Source organism: Hyaena hyaena, unplaced genomic scaffold (genome assembly GCF_003009895.1).
Source record: "Hyaena hyaena isolate Hyena2069 unplaced genomic scaffold, ASM300989v1 scaffold_256, whole genome shotgun sequence".
Taxonomy (NCBI): Eukaryota; Metazoa; Chordata; class Mammalia; order Carnivora; family Hyaenidae; genus Hyaena; species Hyaena hyaena.
In genome coordinates this window covers 1,676,015-1,694,577 of record NW_024080885.1, presented here as the reverse complement: position 1 = coordinate 1,694,577, position 18,563 = coordinate 1,676,015, and the positions used below count along the sequence as shown (strand labels likewise).

The 18,563-nt window shown below is 38.7% G+C and overlaps 1 protein-coding gene across 1 annotated transcript in view; it reads right to left on the bottom strand.

Annotated features, from left to right (window-relative positions):
- SUPT16H (SPT16 homolog, facilitates chromatin remodeling subunit) overlaps positions 1 to 18,563 on the bottom strand; it is a 40,654-nt gene that overhangs the window by 15,592 nt on the left and 6,499 nt on the right. Inside the window, exons 2-10 of the mRNA XM_039245229.1 lie at positions 8,753 to 8,845; positions 7,501 to 7,671; positions 6,562 to 6,714; positions 5,659 to 5,805; positions 5,072 to 5,223; positions 3,755 to 3,927; positions 1,901 to 1,991; positions 604 to 677; positions 354 to 466 (exon numbers count right to left, since the gene is read on the bottom strand). Coding sequence (XP_039101160.1) covers positions 354 to 466; positions 604 to 677; positions 1,901 to 1,991; positions 3,755 to 3,927; positions 5,072 to 5,223; positions 5,659 to 5,805; positions 6,562 to 6,714; positions 7,501 to 7,671; positions 8,753 to 8,845 — 1,167 coding nt within the window. The remainder of the gene's footprint in view (positions 1 to 353; positions 467 to 603; positions 678 to 1,900; positions 1,992 to 3,754; positions 3,928 to 5,071; positions 5,224 to 5,658; positions 5,806 to 6,561; positions 6,715 to 7,500; positions 7,672 to 8,752; positions 8,846 to 18,563) is intronic.

Sequence of the window (18,563 nt, the reverse complement as noted above, 5' to 3'; positions counted from 1 at the left end):
AAGTCGGACACTTAACCGACTAAGCCACCCAGGCGCCCCCGTTCAGCTAGCATTTAACACTTAAAAAAAAAAGTTTATTTTGAGAGAGCACACACCCAAGCATGTGGGGGCGGGGGGGGGGTGGGGGAGAGAAAAAGAAAGATAATCCCAAACAGGATCTGAGCTGTCAGCGCAGGGGCATAATCCCACAAACTGTGAGATCAGGATCTGAGCTGAATTCAAGCGCCAGGTGCTTAACTGACCCAAGTGCCCCTAACAAACAGCTTTCAGGAAAAAAACAAACAAACCATAAAGTATAAATGTACTTTAAATGTTAGTTCATGAGCAATCAAAGGTTGAAGAAGAATACACACCTCATCCACAAGCACTGTGTCGCCAATGAACAGAGCATAGGTTTTTTCTTCTGGTTTCTTCCCTTCCTTGTTTGTCAGATCTGAGAATCCCAAATTGATGCTGAAAACCATCCCTAAAACAGCAAACAGGAATCAGTCTACGACCATGAGAGAGTGGAGAAGTGTAGATTTTACACAGAAAACGGGGGAGATGAAGCTAAAGGAAACTATTCAAAAAAGTATTTTCCTACTATACACCTGTAAAACTCACCTTTCTTTAGTTTGTACTGATTTTTACTATTAATTACTAAAGAGCCTTCACGGAATTCAATTCCCATTCCAAACCTAAAAAAGAAATGAGGAGAAATTTCAGTAATAGGCTACAAGATCTGTAACTAACATGGGTCAAGTACAATATACTCTATTTCAATTTTCAGGATAAGGCAGGCAAACACGTTGAGTGATTGGCCCTGCTGATCAGTCAGTTAAGGAAGAAGATTCAAGGACAGTCTTTGGGCTAATAATATGTTGAAAAGAATTTCCTTATTAAGTACCTTTTGTAACATTCATTATATCAAGCCTTCTTTATTTTAGCTTATTCCATTTTAGCTTATTCACCCATATTTAAATTTTAATATTCTACCATGAAATCAATTTAAGAGTTTTCCTATAAACAACTTTGTAGACTGGTAACGGGAATATTACCAAGACCGTAAAAAGTGGATTAAGCATAGCAATTAATAAAAAGTTAATTTTTTTTTACATTTGGGAGATAGAAAGTGAGCGAGTATGAGCAGAGGGGCAGAGAGGAGGAAGGGAGGGAGAGAGAGAGAAAGAGGAAGAAGAGAATTCTAAACATGGTTCCAACTCAGCACAGAGCCATATGCGGGGCTTGATCCCATGACCCTGGGATCACGAACTGAGTTAAAATCAAGAACAGGACACTCAACTGACTGAGCCACCCAGGTGCCCCAAGCAAGTCAATTATTTGTGAAATGTTGATAACTAGGATTAAGTCACCTGGGCCAAGACTTGGTACAGGCCAGTGTATTTCCTCTTGTCCATCAGAAAACTCCAGAAAGAAACTATGTATCTCAGACTAGTTTCCATCTAAGGAAACTGCCCACAGCCTTTGTTTTCCAAAGTGTCTTTTTGGTTCTGTAAGATGTTAAGTCTTTCTAGGTGTTCAATGGTTAAATACATTTGAGAAATGCTGGATTAAATAAAAATTGAAAAAAAAACTAAAATCATAGGATATCTCAAGAGTATTTCATATGCAAATATGAGCTGAAGTGTTCTGAGAGAGGATATAAAGTAAATGTCTCCTAACATTAGTAATTTAAGCTTAGAATGTCTATTGGCTTCTAGTACATTGGTCTGGAAAAATCTCCACCCCATCCCTGGAAGTAGACATGAAATCTTTCCCACATTCTCTGATAACACTATGCGTTTGGACTGTAAGTTTAAAGTACATAAGTGTTGGGTGAATTGATCTAGGAATATTTTGCCTGACCATAGCCAGTCATGAAAATTGTCTCAGAGTGACAATGAACTTCACCACATCTCACCCCAGATTTTTGGTAATTTTGTTCAGCAACTCTGGCTTCTGCTTTTTAACCACATCCATGACAGCATTATACACATCACATATCTTCACACCTAATGACAAGACAGAAAGGAAACATTATAGTTATCTTTCAGTGGAAAACAAACTCAAACAAAAACATCCACAATTTAAAAAAAATTTTTTTAATGTTTATTTTTTAAGAGAGAGAGAAACAGAGTGTGAGGGGGGCTGAGGGGCAGAGAGAGGGAGACAGATCTAAGGCAGTCTCCAGGCTCTGAGCTGTCAACACAAAGCCCAACGCAGGGCTAGAACTCACAAACTGTGACCTGAGCTGAAGGTGGACACAACCGACTGAGCCACCCAGGCGCCCCTACGACCACAATTTTTTTATCAATGTTTTTTTCACCTTTTAAGTTCCCTAAAGCAGAGTTTCTCAAAAGTGTGAATGAAGAAATGCAGCTGCAGGAGTGGTAGGGCTTAGAAATCTGCATTTAAAAAAAAAATTCATCTAGTCATTTTTACACTGCTTGAGACACACTGACATAGGAGGGCTATGGGATGCCAGGTAGTCTCAGTGAAATAATTTGAGTTGATAAATGGCATAATAATTAAAGTTAACATACATTTTGAAAAACAGGACTACTGAATGGGTTAATTATTATTAGAAGGACTTTGGCCTTGAAGGAGACAAACCATAAGAGATTTTTTTTTTTTTTAATGTTTTATTTATTTCTAGGAGAGAGAGAGAGAGAAAGACAGCGTGAGCAGGGGAGGGTCAGAGAGAGAGGGAGTCACAGACTGAAACAGGCTCCAGGCTCCGAGCTGGCAGTCAGCACAGAGCCCAACGCAGGGCTCGAACCCACAAACCGCGAGATCATGACCTAAGCAAAAGTCAGACGCTTAACCGACTAAGCCACCCAGGCGCCCCACCATAAGAGATTCTTAAACACAGAGAACAAACTGAAGTTTGCTGGAGGGGTACTGGGTGGAGAACGGGCTGAATGGGCGATGCGCATCAAGGACAACACCTGCTGGGATGAGCACTGGGTATTATGTGTAAGTGATGAACCACTAAATTCTATTCCTAAAATCATTATTACACTATATGTTAACTAACTTGGATTTAAGTTAAAAATAAACATTCTCTTAAAAAAGAAAAAAAAGGATTCTGGCTTAATGTTTCATGATCTAGGATATGAATATAGTCTTCAAGCCAGAAAACTCTAGATTTGCTGGCCTCAAAGGGGTCTTTATCCTCATTAATCTACCTGGGACTATTACTTCCAATAGGATTTCTCAAGATCGACTTGCAGTAGCAGGGAGGAATGGTGTCCAGAAGCTATGGGCACATGGGTGGGCCCCCAGAGTAGCTTAAAGGTGAAAAACTTAAAGTCCCATTAGGTCAACTAGGAGTGCAGAGTCTCAAGGCAAAAGAGGTATGGTGCTGAGCACTTTGCTTCCTTCTGAGGTAGGCAGCTGCTTGCTTAGCAGTGTTGGGATTAGCTTTGCTCTTAGGCTAAGATTCCTTGTATCCATTCAATGTAGAATTAACAATACACATCCTGTTGCTAGAGATACACTTATCAGAACCTTCTAAAGAAAAGTAACAAGACCACAGTATTTTATGAAGATCTGGACACAGAGGCCTAACCAGACACAAAAGTTTTTTGTAAACACCAATGTAAAACCACAATAACCACTCATGCTAAAAGAAGATTGAAGAATGAAATGCTAGGGTGATTCAAGGCTACTAAAATCTATATTTTTAGTATAAAAACCTAAGGGATATAACTGCACATAAACACTAGAGACATTTTTGTTACTTCATTTCCAAACCTTTTCTAAGGCACCTCACCATGTCTTAATTCCTTTAGCAGTTCCTCTTGAAGCTGGAGCAAAAAGTTGTAATTTTCTTGAACTTCCTGAGAAGGGTCAACCATCAAAGTGCGAACAAGGTTGGAGCAGTAAGATTTGAAGCGAATACCCATGGCACAAGTGATGGCCCCAAAATGCATGTGATTCTTGTCACTAGAGACCAGAAGAAGAAAGCATTTCATTACACAAACTAGCAAAATCCTTAGGAGCACTGGTCTGTAACATCTGTAATCACCACGTTTTCCTGTTATATCCTGTAGCTGAAGAAGGACCTAAACTCTTTTTTTTTTTTTTTTTTTTAAACAGACTAGCTTATAAAGAGGTAAAATTACTGGCCAAAACTCACAGGAAAAAAATTTAGTGAGAAGCTGACTTGTGGGATCCTAAACAGACAAAGAATATACAAATTCTATTCATTATAGTTTTAAAGTCCAAGGGCAAGACAACACTTATCCACTAGCAACTATAAACTGCAGTATTCATTATGAATTAGTTCCTTTAGACTGAGCAGCATTCTTTATAATATTTTTAAAATTACAGGCACCTGGGTGGCTCAGTCGGTTAAGGGCTGACTTTGGCTCCGGTCCTGATCTCATGGTTCATGTTGGGCTCTGTGCTGACAGCTCAGAGCCTGGAGCCTGCTTAGGATTCTCTTTCTCTCAAAAATGAATGAATGAATGAAAGAATGAATGAAATACTTATTCTGTTCATTCAAAGAAAAAATCAGAAGAGGAATTACATTATGGTGTATCTCTTAATATCTTAATGGTTTTTCTCAAAATTTTACATTTTTCTTAGTATTTAAAGAAAGTTCTTTTAACATCTATTTTTGAGAGACAGAGACAAAGCGCCAATGGGGAGGGGCAGAAAGAGAGGGAGATACAGAATCTGAAGCGGGCTCCAGGCTCTGAGCTGTCAGCACAGTGTCTGACACGGGACTTGAACTATGAACCATGAGATCATGACCTGAGCTGAGAGCTGAAGTCAGACGCTTAACCAAATGAGCCACCCAGGTGACCTTCTTGGTATTTTTAATCATCTGAAAAAGAAAAATCAAACACATGCTCAAATAAAAGGGAGTACCAATGGGAAATAAAATAAAAATATTCGGGGGCGCCTAGCTGGCTCAGTTGGTGGAGCGTTTGAGTCTTGATCTCCCAGTTGTGAGTTGAGCCCTATGCTGGGTATAGAGATTATACCTAAACTTTCCTGAATTCAGAATGAGTCCATGAAAAAAAATCCACTGAAAAGCCAAAATGCTCTGATTGTTGTTATATTTTGAAGTTCTCATACTTACCTCACCACACTGAACTTCAGATTATAATTGCCACCACTCTGAATGATAGGAGGGTAACACATCTCCACAGTAGAAGGGTCTGCCCCAGCAAGGTACTTTTTCTCTTCAATGGCCTTTTCCACAGACTCAGCCAGTTTGCTGTGTCGAACTTTCTATAAGCATAAAGAAATAAAACAAATAGTTACAATATTCATCAGAGGGTGGCAAAAAGTCTTAAGAGTGTTGAGTGTTTAGACATAACTGTTTGAAGACAACATATATCCTGACATCACTGAGGATGCTATAAAAGCCTTATGAAATGGTTTATGTGTCAGGTAATATACTGGTGTACCTGCAAAGCAGATTTTGAGAACAATGCGTGAAATTCACAGCTATGCAAGGAATTCTCAAGTAAAATATTGGGTAACCTCAAGAAACCAGCGCAGGCTTACAGTTATTTTGAAAGAGAACTGGTATAATTACATACCACTAACTTATGTATCAAAGGCCTAATTTCAAAGGAAGCTAACATGCACCAAAAAAAACACTGTACTGTAGGGACTTACTTCTGCTTCACTGAAATATCAGACTTTCCCCTCTCCATTTACCTCATCTGCATCAACTATTTCCATGACTCTTTCCTTGAAGAATTTGTTGAAGACCTCAGAGGTGATACTAGCTGCTTTCTTCATTAGGTTGAGCTCCCCATCCTCCTTCACAGCAATGGTATAGGCCACAACTGCACTGATATCTATCTGTAGTCAGAGTGATAAGAATTTCTAACATGTAAATACAGAACTGCTAAAGAAATGCATCTCCCCAATGTGAGTATCAGTGAAGCTACCTGGTTATTTAGCACACTATTCATCAGTAGTTTATGGAATATAAAAATACTCTTTCCTTGGATTGAATAAACATTTAAAATAGCTCATTACCAAATCACTGTGTGTATTCTAAGAGGCATTAAACTAATGTACCATTAAATGTAAATGCTCCTTTCTAGAGGATCTTGTAAACGTAGAAGAGGAAGATAGGCAGGAGAGTATGGGGAAAAAATATTTTTTCTGGATTAACAGATTTTTCTGGGGGCACCCAGGTGGCTCAGTCAGTTAAGAGTAGGACTCTTAATTGTGGCTCAAGTCATGATCTTGTGGTTTGTGAGTTTGAGCTCTGCAAGGAAAGTGAGGAGCCTGGTTGGGATTTTCTCCTCCTCCCCTGCATGTGCCTGCACACTCTCCTAAAATAAACAAACTTTTAACAAAAAAAAAAAAAAAAAAAAGAGAGAAAGATTTTTCTGTTTCCCCCCTGCAATAGCTGAACTATCTTCCGAATGCGTGATTCCCGCCTGAAAAGTCAAATTGACTTACTACTCAGCCAAAGAGAGTAAAAAACGGAAATCTGAAGGAATATACACTTTCCCCAAAACAAATTCTTTGCACTATCTGTTATGGAAGCCTGCCGCACTTCTGTGTTCGCAACCCCTAAGCTGCACATTTCGGGAGGGCCCTCACTTTGTCAAAGCCCTCTTTGTTGAGGCAGTCGTTCCAGTTCTTCATGAACTCTCCGGGGAACTTGTCTTTGCTAAACACACCAATCTTCTTGCCGTTCTTGCTCTCTTTAATGGCTTCGATCATTTTGTCAAAGCTGCTCTTATTGCTTTCATTCTATCAGTGCCACAAAGAAGAAAAGAGGTTTGTTAATTAGTTTTAGAATTGGACATCTACGTTCTACTATTAACAGGCACGGACAAATATTTGGTACCATAGAAAGAATAAATTCTCTGCCCATGCCCCACCTACTTCCTTACAGCAGACTGTAACACTCTAGAAGTTAACATTTCTTTGGATATTTTTATATACTAAAGTGCCATATGAGTTGACAAGACTGTTCTTTTTCTTCAGGAACAGCTAAAACACTCACACAATAGGTGAATAATAGTCTGAGAAAAAGTGCCAGGTGGAAAGTATGACCAAAAAAGACCACATGTGATAAAAACTGAATATGAGGTGTGTCTCTTTTCTTAAGGATATTTAAAGTTATTCTTATTCTAGGGGCTCCCAGTAGGCTCAGTCGGCAGAGCAAGCAAATCTAGATCTCAGGCTTGTGAGTTCCAGCCCCATGTTGGGGGTAGAGAGGACTGAAAAAAAAAAAGTCACTTATGCTAATTCAATGACTAAGATTAAAACAAACAAGTTGACAGTACCATCGAGCATGGACAGATAAAGTCAGTTTTTGACAGAATCTCACAGCCTGTGTGCTTTGCTGCAGAACCGACAGGTTATTGAACTTCTTTCTTCCTAACAAACACAATGAAGATGTGATAGAACTTTGTAATTACAACGACAACCAGCAAAAGTCTTCCCGTGTTCTTTTAAATTCCTAGCGGGATTTCCGCCGATCACTTTTAAATGTTCTTTCACATTCATGCCACATTCTTCACGAGTTCTGACCTTTTCTCGGATCAGCAGTGTGATGGCAGGGGCGCCATTGGCATTCTCGTTGCCTTTAGTGTTAGCAATCTGTTTTAAAAACTCCACTTTCTTCTTGCTGGCCATGAAGATGATTTTGTCATCACAGAAGACCATGATAGTATCAGTCAGTTCATAGCCGAAGAGCCACGTCTATAGGAAAAGACGACAGTGACCATATTTACAAGTTAAAAAAAATTAATGTACTTACTCAGAAATACTTATAAATTAAGGTACCTGAAATTAACTTCAAAACAATCTAGATGTGGATAAAAGTGAAACTAGCCAAGAGCTTACAATTTATTGCATAAAGAGTTCCTATGGGAGTCTAATATATTATTTACCTACTTTGATGTTTGAAATATTCCATAATAAAGACCACCAAATCATAGGGATAATTTGTTTCTAGGAAACACACTGTTATTTAGTAGAACAGAAATGCATACAACAAGGGACAAAGTAGTACATCAGGGAAATGCACCTTCAACTTCCTCCAAAGACTGCTAGTTGCCTACCAATTATTCATTTCTTCCCTCTCAGAAAGACTTGGGATTGTTAGCTGGGCATACTCAGCATGAAGACTACTTCCCACCCTTTCTTACAGCTAAGTATGGCCATTAGATTCTGGCCAGTAAGTTAGAAGTAATATTCTGTGGGACTTCAAGCAAGTCTCTTTATAAAAGGGAAAGAGGTCTCCATTTTCTTCCCTTTCTTCACTCTTAGAACGCAGATGTAAAGGCTGGACCTCTAGCAATTTTTGCACCATGAACACAAAGGCCAGACTCTATATATGGCAGAAGAGAGACCAGAAAAACCCCGTGTCCCTGAAGACTAACTAAAAGAGAAAGAACTGCTTTGCTTAATCCACTGTCAGATTTTTTTGTTATATACAATTAAATCTATCTCAATTTATATACTTCTTTTTAAGTGCTATCCACTAAACTTATTTTTTACATTTCTTTTTTCGTTGAAGTATGGTTCTTTTTTTTTTTTTTTTTTAGAAGGCTGTGTTTATTTTCTTAAAATTTTCTTTTTTTTGTGTGGGGGGGCATTCACTGAGCTCTTAGTGATGATGGAAATCTTCTCTACCAGCCCTAATATAATAGTTGGTACTCAGTACTTGAGACTTGGGACTGAAGAACTTAATTTTTAATGTGGCGAGTGAATACAACACTGAACAGCGCAGTTGATGATTCAAGGACTTTCAGGGCTAGAACTGCCAGAAACCTCTCACCTGTAGGGCCGTTGATTTGGCATAAACAATTTCTTCATCAACACCCACTGATACAACAATGGCATCAACATTGGCATATTCATCTTCTCCTTTCTGAAAAATAAAAGTAGGTAATTTAGTCATTTTCGTTTTATCCTAGTGAAACTGGAATACAAAGTTCAGTATTTACTCAGGGTATATAGAATTTTATCCTAATAGAAATTCCAAGTTTAAGGTACAAATGCCAAGTCTGCTTGGCAGCCTCACAGTCCTTACTTTTGGTTAAACAGCTTTATTGAGAGATAATTCACCTACAATTCAATGGTTTTCAGAGTTCTGCAACCATCACCATCTAATTTTAGAACATTTTCATCTCCCCCAAAAGAAACATATTAGCAATCACTCTACATCTCCTCCTACGCCTAGGCAACTGTTGAATCTAATTGGTGTCTATGGATATGTCTATTCTGGACATTTCATATAAATGAAATAACATATATGGCCTCTGTGTCTGGCTTCCTTTACTTAACATGCTTTCAAGTTTCACCTATGTTGCAGCATGCGTCAGTACTTTGTCCTTTCTGTGGCTGAATAACAATCCACTATATGGATCTACTACTGATTCTATTCATCAACTGCTGCACATTTGGGTTATTGCCATTTTTTGGCTATTCTGAATAATGGTGCTATGAACATTCATGTCAGATTTTGTGTGGGCATACTCCTCTTGAGTATATACCTAGGTGAAGAATTGCCAGGTCATGATATATGGTAACTCTATGTTTTAAGTTTGTGGGGACCCACCTGACTGTTTTCCAGAGTGACTGCACCATCTATTCTCAAAAGCAACCTATCAGGTTTCCAAATTCTCCATATTTTGATGAACACGTATTGCCTTTTTAATTGGCACCACTGTCCACTGCATGTGAAGTAGTATCTCGCTGTAGTTTTGATTTCCATTTTCCTGACAGCTAATGATGCTGAGCACCTTTTCATGTGATTACAGACCATTTGTCTACCTTCTTTGCGGAAGCGCCTTTTCAGATCCTGTGCAAATTCTATAACTGAATTACCGCTTTATTATTAAGTTATAAGAGTTCCTTTTATATTCCAGATATGTCTCTTAATCAGATATGACTTACAAATTTTCTCCATTCAGTACGTTCTTTTCACTTTCATAATGATGTGGTCCTTTCAAACACAAATTTTTAATTCTGAAGGAGTCCAAATTATTATTTTTTTATTTTTATTTTTTTTAAATAGTTTGTCAAGTTGGGTTTCCATATAACACCGAGTGCTCATCCCAACAAGTGCCCTCCTCCATACCCATCACCTTTCTTCCCTTCTCCCCCACCCCCATCAGCCCTCATTGTTCTCAGCATTCAAGAGTCTCTCATGGTTTGTCTCCCTCCCTCTCCCCCACTTTTTCCCCTTCTTCTCCCCCATGGTCCTCCGTTAAGTTCCTCCTAATCTTCCTATACACGCAAACATATGGTATCTGTCCTTCTCTTCTGGACTTACTTCGCTCAGCATAACACCCAGAGGTCCATCCATGTTGCTACACATGGCCAGATTTCACTGTTTCTCATTGCCATGTAGTATTCCATTGTATAGATAAACCACATCTTCTTGATCCATTCATCAGTCGATGGACACTTAGGCTCTTTCCATGTTTTGGCTATTGTTGAGAGTGCTGCTATGAACATTGGGGTAAATGTGCCCTTATGCATCAGCACTGAAGGAGTCCAAATTATTTTCTTGTGCTTTTGACATCATATCTAAGAAGACTTTGTCTAATCCAAGGACATAAAAATTTACCTGTATTTAAATCCAGGATTCATTTTGAATTAATTTTTGTGTATGGTGTGGGGAAGGCCTAACTTCATTTTTTTTTTTTGTTTGCATATGGTTACCTAGCTGTTGAAAAGACTATTCTTTCCCCACTGAACTCTCCCAGTCAAAAATCAAATTATGCATTAGAAAAAAAATTTCAATGATACAAATGTGAAGTTTTATGTCTGGATTCTCAATTCTATTAAGTATCCATTCTTAAACTAATATCATATAGTTTTGATAACTCCAGCTTTATAATGTTTTGAAATTGAGAAGTATGAGTCCTCCAACCATTTCATCAGCTATTCTTCAACGGCTCTATAAGACCAAAAGACTGGAAATTGTGGGCTAGAAGGTCAAATCTCTAATTTCCCCTATAAAGTCAAGAAAAACATCTACTCCAGACTCTTCCACACATCAAGGCTTCTGGTTGCCAGTAAGAATCCAAATACAGTAACAATTAAGGGTTCTGTTGAATTTCTTTACCACAAGAAAATACATAATCCAAAAAAATTCCCACACAGAAACTGTATGCATTCCTGCACTGATTTTCAGGGTGAAAATGTTTTCCTTCAGGTTGGGAAAGTTTTATCATTAGTTCTCACTGATGATGCAAAAGCAATGGTAATTAAAACGGCTAGTGCCTTAGGGTACCTGGGTGGCTCAGTCGATTAAGTGTCTGACTTTGGCTCAGGTCATGATTCTACAGTTCATGCGTTTGACCCCCAAGTCAGGCTCTGTCCTGACAGCTCAGAGCCTGGATCCTGCTTCAGATTCTGAACTTTTTTTAAATATTTATTTATTTTTGAGAGGGAGAGAGAGGCAGAGTGGGAGCAGGAGAGGGGCAGAGAGAGAGGGAGACACAGATTCCAAAGCAGGCTCCAGGCTCTGAGCTGTCAGCACAGAGCCCGACATGGGGCTCAAACCCACAAACCGTGAGATCATGACCTGAGCTGACGTCAGGCACTTAACTGACTGACCCACCTAGGCACCCCTTCAGATTCTGGGTCTCCCTCTCTCTCTGCTTGCACTGTCTCTCAAAAATAAATAAAAACATTAAAAATAATAAAAATATTAAAAAGAAATTTTTAAAAAACCACCACCACCACCACCACCAAAAAACGCTAGTGCATTAGCATGAATCAAGGCAATTGGCACCAAAGTAATTCTTCATTACCACATACCCATGGAAGGGGGGACCTGTTTCTCTAAGAATGTCCTCGATGGAGCAAAAATGATCTATAGTAAGAAATCCCAACACTTGAGCAAGTCTTTTTAATATTTTGTGTAAAGAAACTCGAAGTACACACAAACTATTTCTGTGTGCAACCTGAAGTATTGATGGTTGTCTAAAGGAAAACTTTACAATTATTTGAATACCAAGTTGAAGTAGCCATTTAAGCAGACTTGGGTATCAGGCATACATTTTCTTGAAAATGAGTGAAGTGAGCCTGTCACTTCAAGGAAAATGAAAATGTGTTATGTAGTTAATGATAAAATTTGAGTTTTCAGGCAAAAATATGAATTCTGAAATACATGACTCACCACTGTGAACTTAGCTTACCTACTTAAGACTTCATATAAAATTAGTGATGATATTCACATACATGATTCTTTGAGATCATCTAATGAAATATGTGATGTTTAGAAGATCTGCACAACTGAGAACCAATGCATAATGTTACAAAGTCATCCATGGGTAGAGGATCAAAGATACAGTAACTTGACTATAAAAAGTATAATGTTGTGGTTTCAAACGCCACATTACAACTAACTTTTAAAAGATTACCACCTCTAGAGTTTCAATGCAGTAACAATATTCATAATTATCTGTAAGGTTATTAAAATACTCTCCCCTTTCCAGCTTCACGTACATAGGAGGCCAGATTTTCTCTGTATACTTGATACAACCAATGCAAAAAAAGGTTCTTTGAGGTCCTGAATGATTTAGGAATGTCAAGAGTCCTGCCGTCAGTCTGAGAACCACTGAGCTATATGATTCCTATGACACAGCACATTACCTCTCCTCTTCCAATTTTTGCTACATATGCTCCAATTCTTCAATAAACATGGATTCTGTGGCAACAATGTTACCACTACCTTGATAACCTCCTCAAATTAGGAACATGCACCTGCCTATATTTAATGCTTATATATTCTGGCTACAGATAAATTAATTCCCCCATCATCTGTCTATAAAATCCACTGAAATTAATAAAAAAGCCCCCTTTACTATATTCTGATATTTGAAATCCTGGTCCAGTAAAATTTTCCAACACAGAAAAAAGGTATCAACATGCATAAAAATTCAAAATACACAGTAATACATTTTTAAAAAGTACACAGAGAGTGTAATCATGTAGCTTAATCATTAATGATATGGGAAATTCATCCAAAGGGAACTCAATAAAACTGAAAATAGGAAGAGAGGAAAAAAGACCCATATATTCAGCTTTTTTATGCAGATGGAGAAACAAATCAATATCCCAAGGATTTCAATTCATATAAAATGTCTAGTTTTCCACTGGCCATCACAAACGTGAGAGGATGAATCCTAATTTCTCTTGGACCCCAGCTGCTCTGACCATTTCACAAGAAGTTCTTGATTGATTTTTCACAAAAAGCAGTGGGCTCTAACCAATGAAAGACATGTAACAACAGAATTTTAGGTATTTAAAGATAATGAATTTAGATAAAAGTTTTCTTAAACTGTGATTCAATGAAAAGGATTACAATAAAACCAAGTATTTTAGACAGCAAAATCTGGGACACTATTTTGTATTTTCAAACCTTCTGAGGAGTACAAATGCCTTATATACAGATTACATGTGAAAACCGTCTTCTGAGACGATGGGAAATTTTTATTTGCTATAGAACTTACACAAGTTACCCAAGGTAACCTAATACAGTCACATACAATAATAAAGTATTTTCAGATTATGTTATGTCTGGAATTTGCTTTAAAATAGTGGAGTGGAGGGGCGCCTGGGTGGCTTAGTCGGTTAAGTGTCCGACTTTCGCTTAGGTCATGATCTTGCGGTTCGTGGGTTCGAGCCCCGCATCGGGCTCTGTGCTGACTGCCAGCTCAGAGCCTGGAGCCTGTTTCAGTCTGTGACTCCCTCTCTCCGACCCTCCCCTGCTCGCGCTGTCTCTCTCTCTCTCTCTCTCCTAGAAATAAATAAAACATTTAAAAAAAAAATAGTGGAGTGGAGTGGGCTGGTTGAGAAAAAAGAAAGAAAAACGCCCCAAGGGCAGCAGCCTTTGCCAGAGGACCAGTTCTACACCCAACTCCAAGTGCCTGGTTAACTGGAGGGAGCCAGGGCTCAACTCTGTGCCGCTTAAATGGCCCCACTTTCCTACCTGATCTCTTCTGCTTGCGCTGATCTGCAGAACTCACACATGAACCCTTGTCAAATCTGGACTTGTGAGCCCTGGGATCCCCTTTCTAGATGAACCATCTTGCAGCAGTGACCCCTGGTATGCAAAGATTCTCAACACCCACCAAACCCTTTTTTAAAAAAATTTCTTAATGTTTATTTCTGAGAGAAAAGGACAGAGTGTGAATGGGAGAGGCGCAGAGAGAGAGACACAGAATCTAAAGCAGGCTCCAGGCTCTGAGCTGTCAGCACAGAGCCTAACAAGGGGCTAGAACTCACAAGTGGTGAGATCATGACCTGAGCCGAAGTCAGATGCCCAGTTGACTTGAGTCACCCAGGCACCCCCACCGAACCCTTTCTGTGTCCAAATTCTGCACCTTCCAGTCTGTTTGGTCCACCTAACATCCAAGTCTTGCTGAAACAGGTGTTTCAGATGGAAATAACAGTATTTATTGAGCAGCCACTTGTGTCTGTGCCTTGCAGTTAGTACTTGTAGCCCTCACAATAAAACCTGATGTGCGGTATGTCATCATGTTCAAAACCCCCATCAAAACCCAGCACACTTAAAAACTCCCATACAAATATATAAGCAATCCTCACACTCATGATTTAGACTTTTAAAAAAGTACTAAAAGTCTAATTAAAATTCACTATTAAATGTAAAATACTTATTTTTTATTAGCATACAGTTACTGTAGAATATAGATAAAGTTATTCTTTTCCTACCATCTCTCTCTCTTTCAGTTAACAAATCAGATGATTTCATTAGGATCCTAAAGACAAAAGTCTCTGGAAGTTTCTGACTTTTATCTCTAAAGAGACTTAGGGTCACTTGACAAACTTTTCAGTTAAGGTGTTAGTAGTGGTACCTTCTTAAAATTAAGAGAAATTTCTTTCAGCAATTGCAAGCAATGGGTATCAAGGTCTGCCTTCTATATTTAGAGACACTAATGCCTATTGGTAAGGGCTCACTCTGAACACAGACCACCTGGATTTGAATCCTTGATCCTACCACGTATTGTGACCTAACCTCTCGGTGTTCCACTCTCCTCAATAATAAATGCTGCTGTGAGAATTAAATGAGCTAGAGTGTAGAAAGTGCTTACAACAGTACTTACCTAATGGTAACTACTATGTGTCTGCCATCATTATTGCTACAAACTGAAAGTGTATTTGCTAAAAATTACTTTGTACCCTATCACTGCAGTTACAGTTACTGGGGTCAAAGATTAGCTGTTGGATGAATATACAGAATCTGCACAGTTAGGGGCATCTGGGTGGCTCAGTCAGTTACGCATCTGGCTCTTGGTTTCAGCTCAGGTCATGATCTCACGGTTCTTGGGTTTAAGCCGTGTTGGACTCTGCACTAACAAGCACAGAGCCTGCTTGGGATTCTCTCTCCCCTTCTCCTTAGCCCTTAGCCCCTGTTTACGTGCACGTGCTCGCTCTCAAAATAAGTAAATAAACTTTAAAAAGTATGTGCACAACAGAACAGACTTTCTGAAAGTCTGTGTACAACCCATATAAAAGACGATTTTAGGTGATCCCAGATATGGCTTAAAATATTCAATTATAGCACAAAAAAGTTACATAGTTTTCAATTCTCTTTAAATCCACTTGATCAAGACTATACCTGTTTAAGAAAATATTTACAAATGACATATCTGCTACAGGCTCAGTAGCCAAAATACAGAAAGAACTCACACAAACTCAAGACACAAAAAAACAAATAAACCAATTAAAAAATGGGCAGAAAGCATGAACAGACATTTCTCCAAAGACATACAGATGGCCAACAGACACATGAAAAGATGCTCAACATTACTCATCATCAAATCATGTAAAGAAAAGCTACAGCGAGATTATCACCTCACACTTGTCAAAAGGCTAAAATAAAAAACACAAGGGGCATCTGGGTGGCTGAGTCATTGGCTCAGTCAGTTGAGGGTGTGACTCGATTTCGGCTCAGGTCATGATCTCACAATGTGTGGGTTCAAGCCCCCAAGTTGGGCTCTGCTTGGGATTCTCTCTCTCCTCTCTCAAAATAAATAAGTAAGCATCACACAATAAATAAACAAAACCCCCAAAATACAAGAGGCGCCTGGTAGCTCAGTCGGTTGAGCATCTGACTCTAGGTTTCAGCTCAGATCATGATCCCCGGGTCGTGAATCAAGCCCTGTGTCAGGCTCTGCCCTGAGAGTTGAGGCTGCTTGGATTCTCTCTCCCTCTGCCCCTCTCCCCCACTCACTCTCTCTGTCTCTAAAAAAACCAAAACAAAACACAAGAAAAAGCAAGCATTGGCAAGAATGTGGAGAAAAAGGAAGCCTTCTGCGCCACTGGTGGGAATGCAAACTGGTACAGTTACTGTTAAAGAATAAGAAGGTTCCTCAAAAAGTTAAAAAATAGTTAAAAATAAAACTACCTTCCAATCCAGTAATCACACTACTGGGTTATTTACACACCCAAAATACAAAAACACTGATTTGAAAGGATATGTGTACCCTTATGTTTTATTGCAGCATGATTTACAATAACCCAATCATGGAAGCAGCCCAAGTGTCCAATGATACATGAATGGATAAAGAAATGACACACACGTATACATACATACATATATATAATGGAACATTATTCAACCATAAAAAAGAATGAAATCTTGCCATTTGCAATGACATGGAGTGTGATGCTAAGCACTGTAAGTCAGAGAAAGACAAATACCATATGATTTCACTAACATGTGGAATGTAAGAAACAAAATAAATGAGCAAAGAAGAAAAAAAGACAGAGAGAGACAAACCAGGAAACAGACTCATAACTATAGAGAACTGATGGTTAGCAGAGGGGAGATGGATGAGGAGGTGTGTTAAATAGGTGACAAGGACGAAGAGTACACTTATCATAATGAGCACTGAGTAACGTACAGAAGCACTATATTATACGCCTGAAACTAAGAACACTGTATGTTAACTATATTGGAATTAAAATAAAAATAAATTTTTTGTTAAAAAAAGAACGTATCTGTTTAATGCTAGTCCTTAACACCTGCTACGATTTAGTAGCGCTGTTGTGCTTACATTATCTTTACTTTTTAACAGCCACTTATAAATTTTGGAAAGGGACATAGTTTTCCATTTATAGTGATGTAAAGGATCCTTTCTTAACATCGTTAAAGAATTCAACAGGAATCTGGAAGAAGAAAAGACGGTAAGAGTGGGAATCGCCTAAGCAGAGCTATGGTAGCCGCACCTCAAGTGCCTGACAATCGCTCTAACTGGTAAGGAAATGTATTGGTAGGTACGTGGGTCTCAAAAAGCCCCAAGGGGCTCAGAACTCTGGCGGCACCAAGTATCAGGGAAAGGGAACCGGGCAGATTGTACCTGGATGAGTTCAGGACTCAAAACGGAAGGTCTGGTCAGTAAGCTTAAAAGAGGGACTCTCCCACCTGCTGCCCCCAGTTCTTGGAAGCCCTGAGACAACACCTAATCCTTTAGCAAAAAGACTTAAACATGGGCTCAACAAGGCTCTAGCTTTAGGTATTAGGCCCAGCAGAAGCAAGCGCTAATTTTTAGAAAACTAAAGTCTGTATTTTGAATGATAATTGGGAACGAACTGAGAGGATTTTTCATTGCATATCTTCACTGAATTCAGAGAAAACTCTTCACATACTGACATCTGGGGGTCCTCCATGGAATAAGTGAGCCTATTCACTCTACTGTTACCCCCACTAGTTGAGAGTCCCCTTTCATGCAGAGTTGCAGGCCAGTTTCTTATTGTTTTATTCTTAATACGGATGGGTAGCCAAGCCTTATTTTGGTTTCTGTGAAGTCTCCAATATGTAACAAAAATCAAGGAAACCCAGAGGAAACATACAAGACAGAGAACACAAGACAAAAATTACATTAAAAAACCTCCTATAATATAAATATAGTACATCCATGAAACGAAAGAGGACAAGAAGAAATTAAAAATAGCTGAAATTTTTAAAAATTCATAAGTGGGAAAGAAAATAAAGTTAAGAAGCAGTATTGGGAACAGAGGACAAAGATAGGAAATAAAACTGAAAGGTAACCAACAAACTTAAGCCAAGCAGTCTAATTTTCTGGAATGGGAATTTCAGGGGTAAATCAAAGAGATGACTGAGGAAATGGAGGGAAGAAAGTATTCAAACAATGAAAGATTCTATCACTGAAGGGCACTGAGCCTGGAGACTGAACAGACCCCCCCCCCCCCACTTTCCAATTCAATGCACGGAAGGGGAAAAAAAAGGCTCCTATGAAGGCAGTGAAATTTCAAAACACAAGGGATAAAGAGATGATTCTAAGTGTTTCAGAGAGAACAACAGGCCATATATATTGAAGCAGGAAGAGACACATTTCCTTCTGAAAATACTCAAAGTTTGAAGAGTACCAAATGATTGCTTGGATTCTGAGCTGAATTCTGAGAGATTTTCAACCTTGAATTTTAATCACACTGAACTGTATTATTAACCAAAAGTGAAGACAAAATAAAACTTTTTAAAACATACAATTGCTCAAGAAATATACATTCTCTATATCCTTTAAGAAGCCCATAGAGAAAATGCTCTTACAAAGAAAAAAAAAAAAAAATCAAGACAAGGGGTG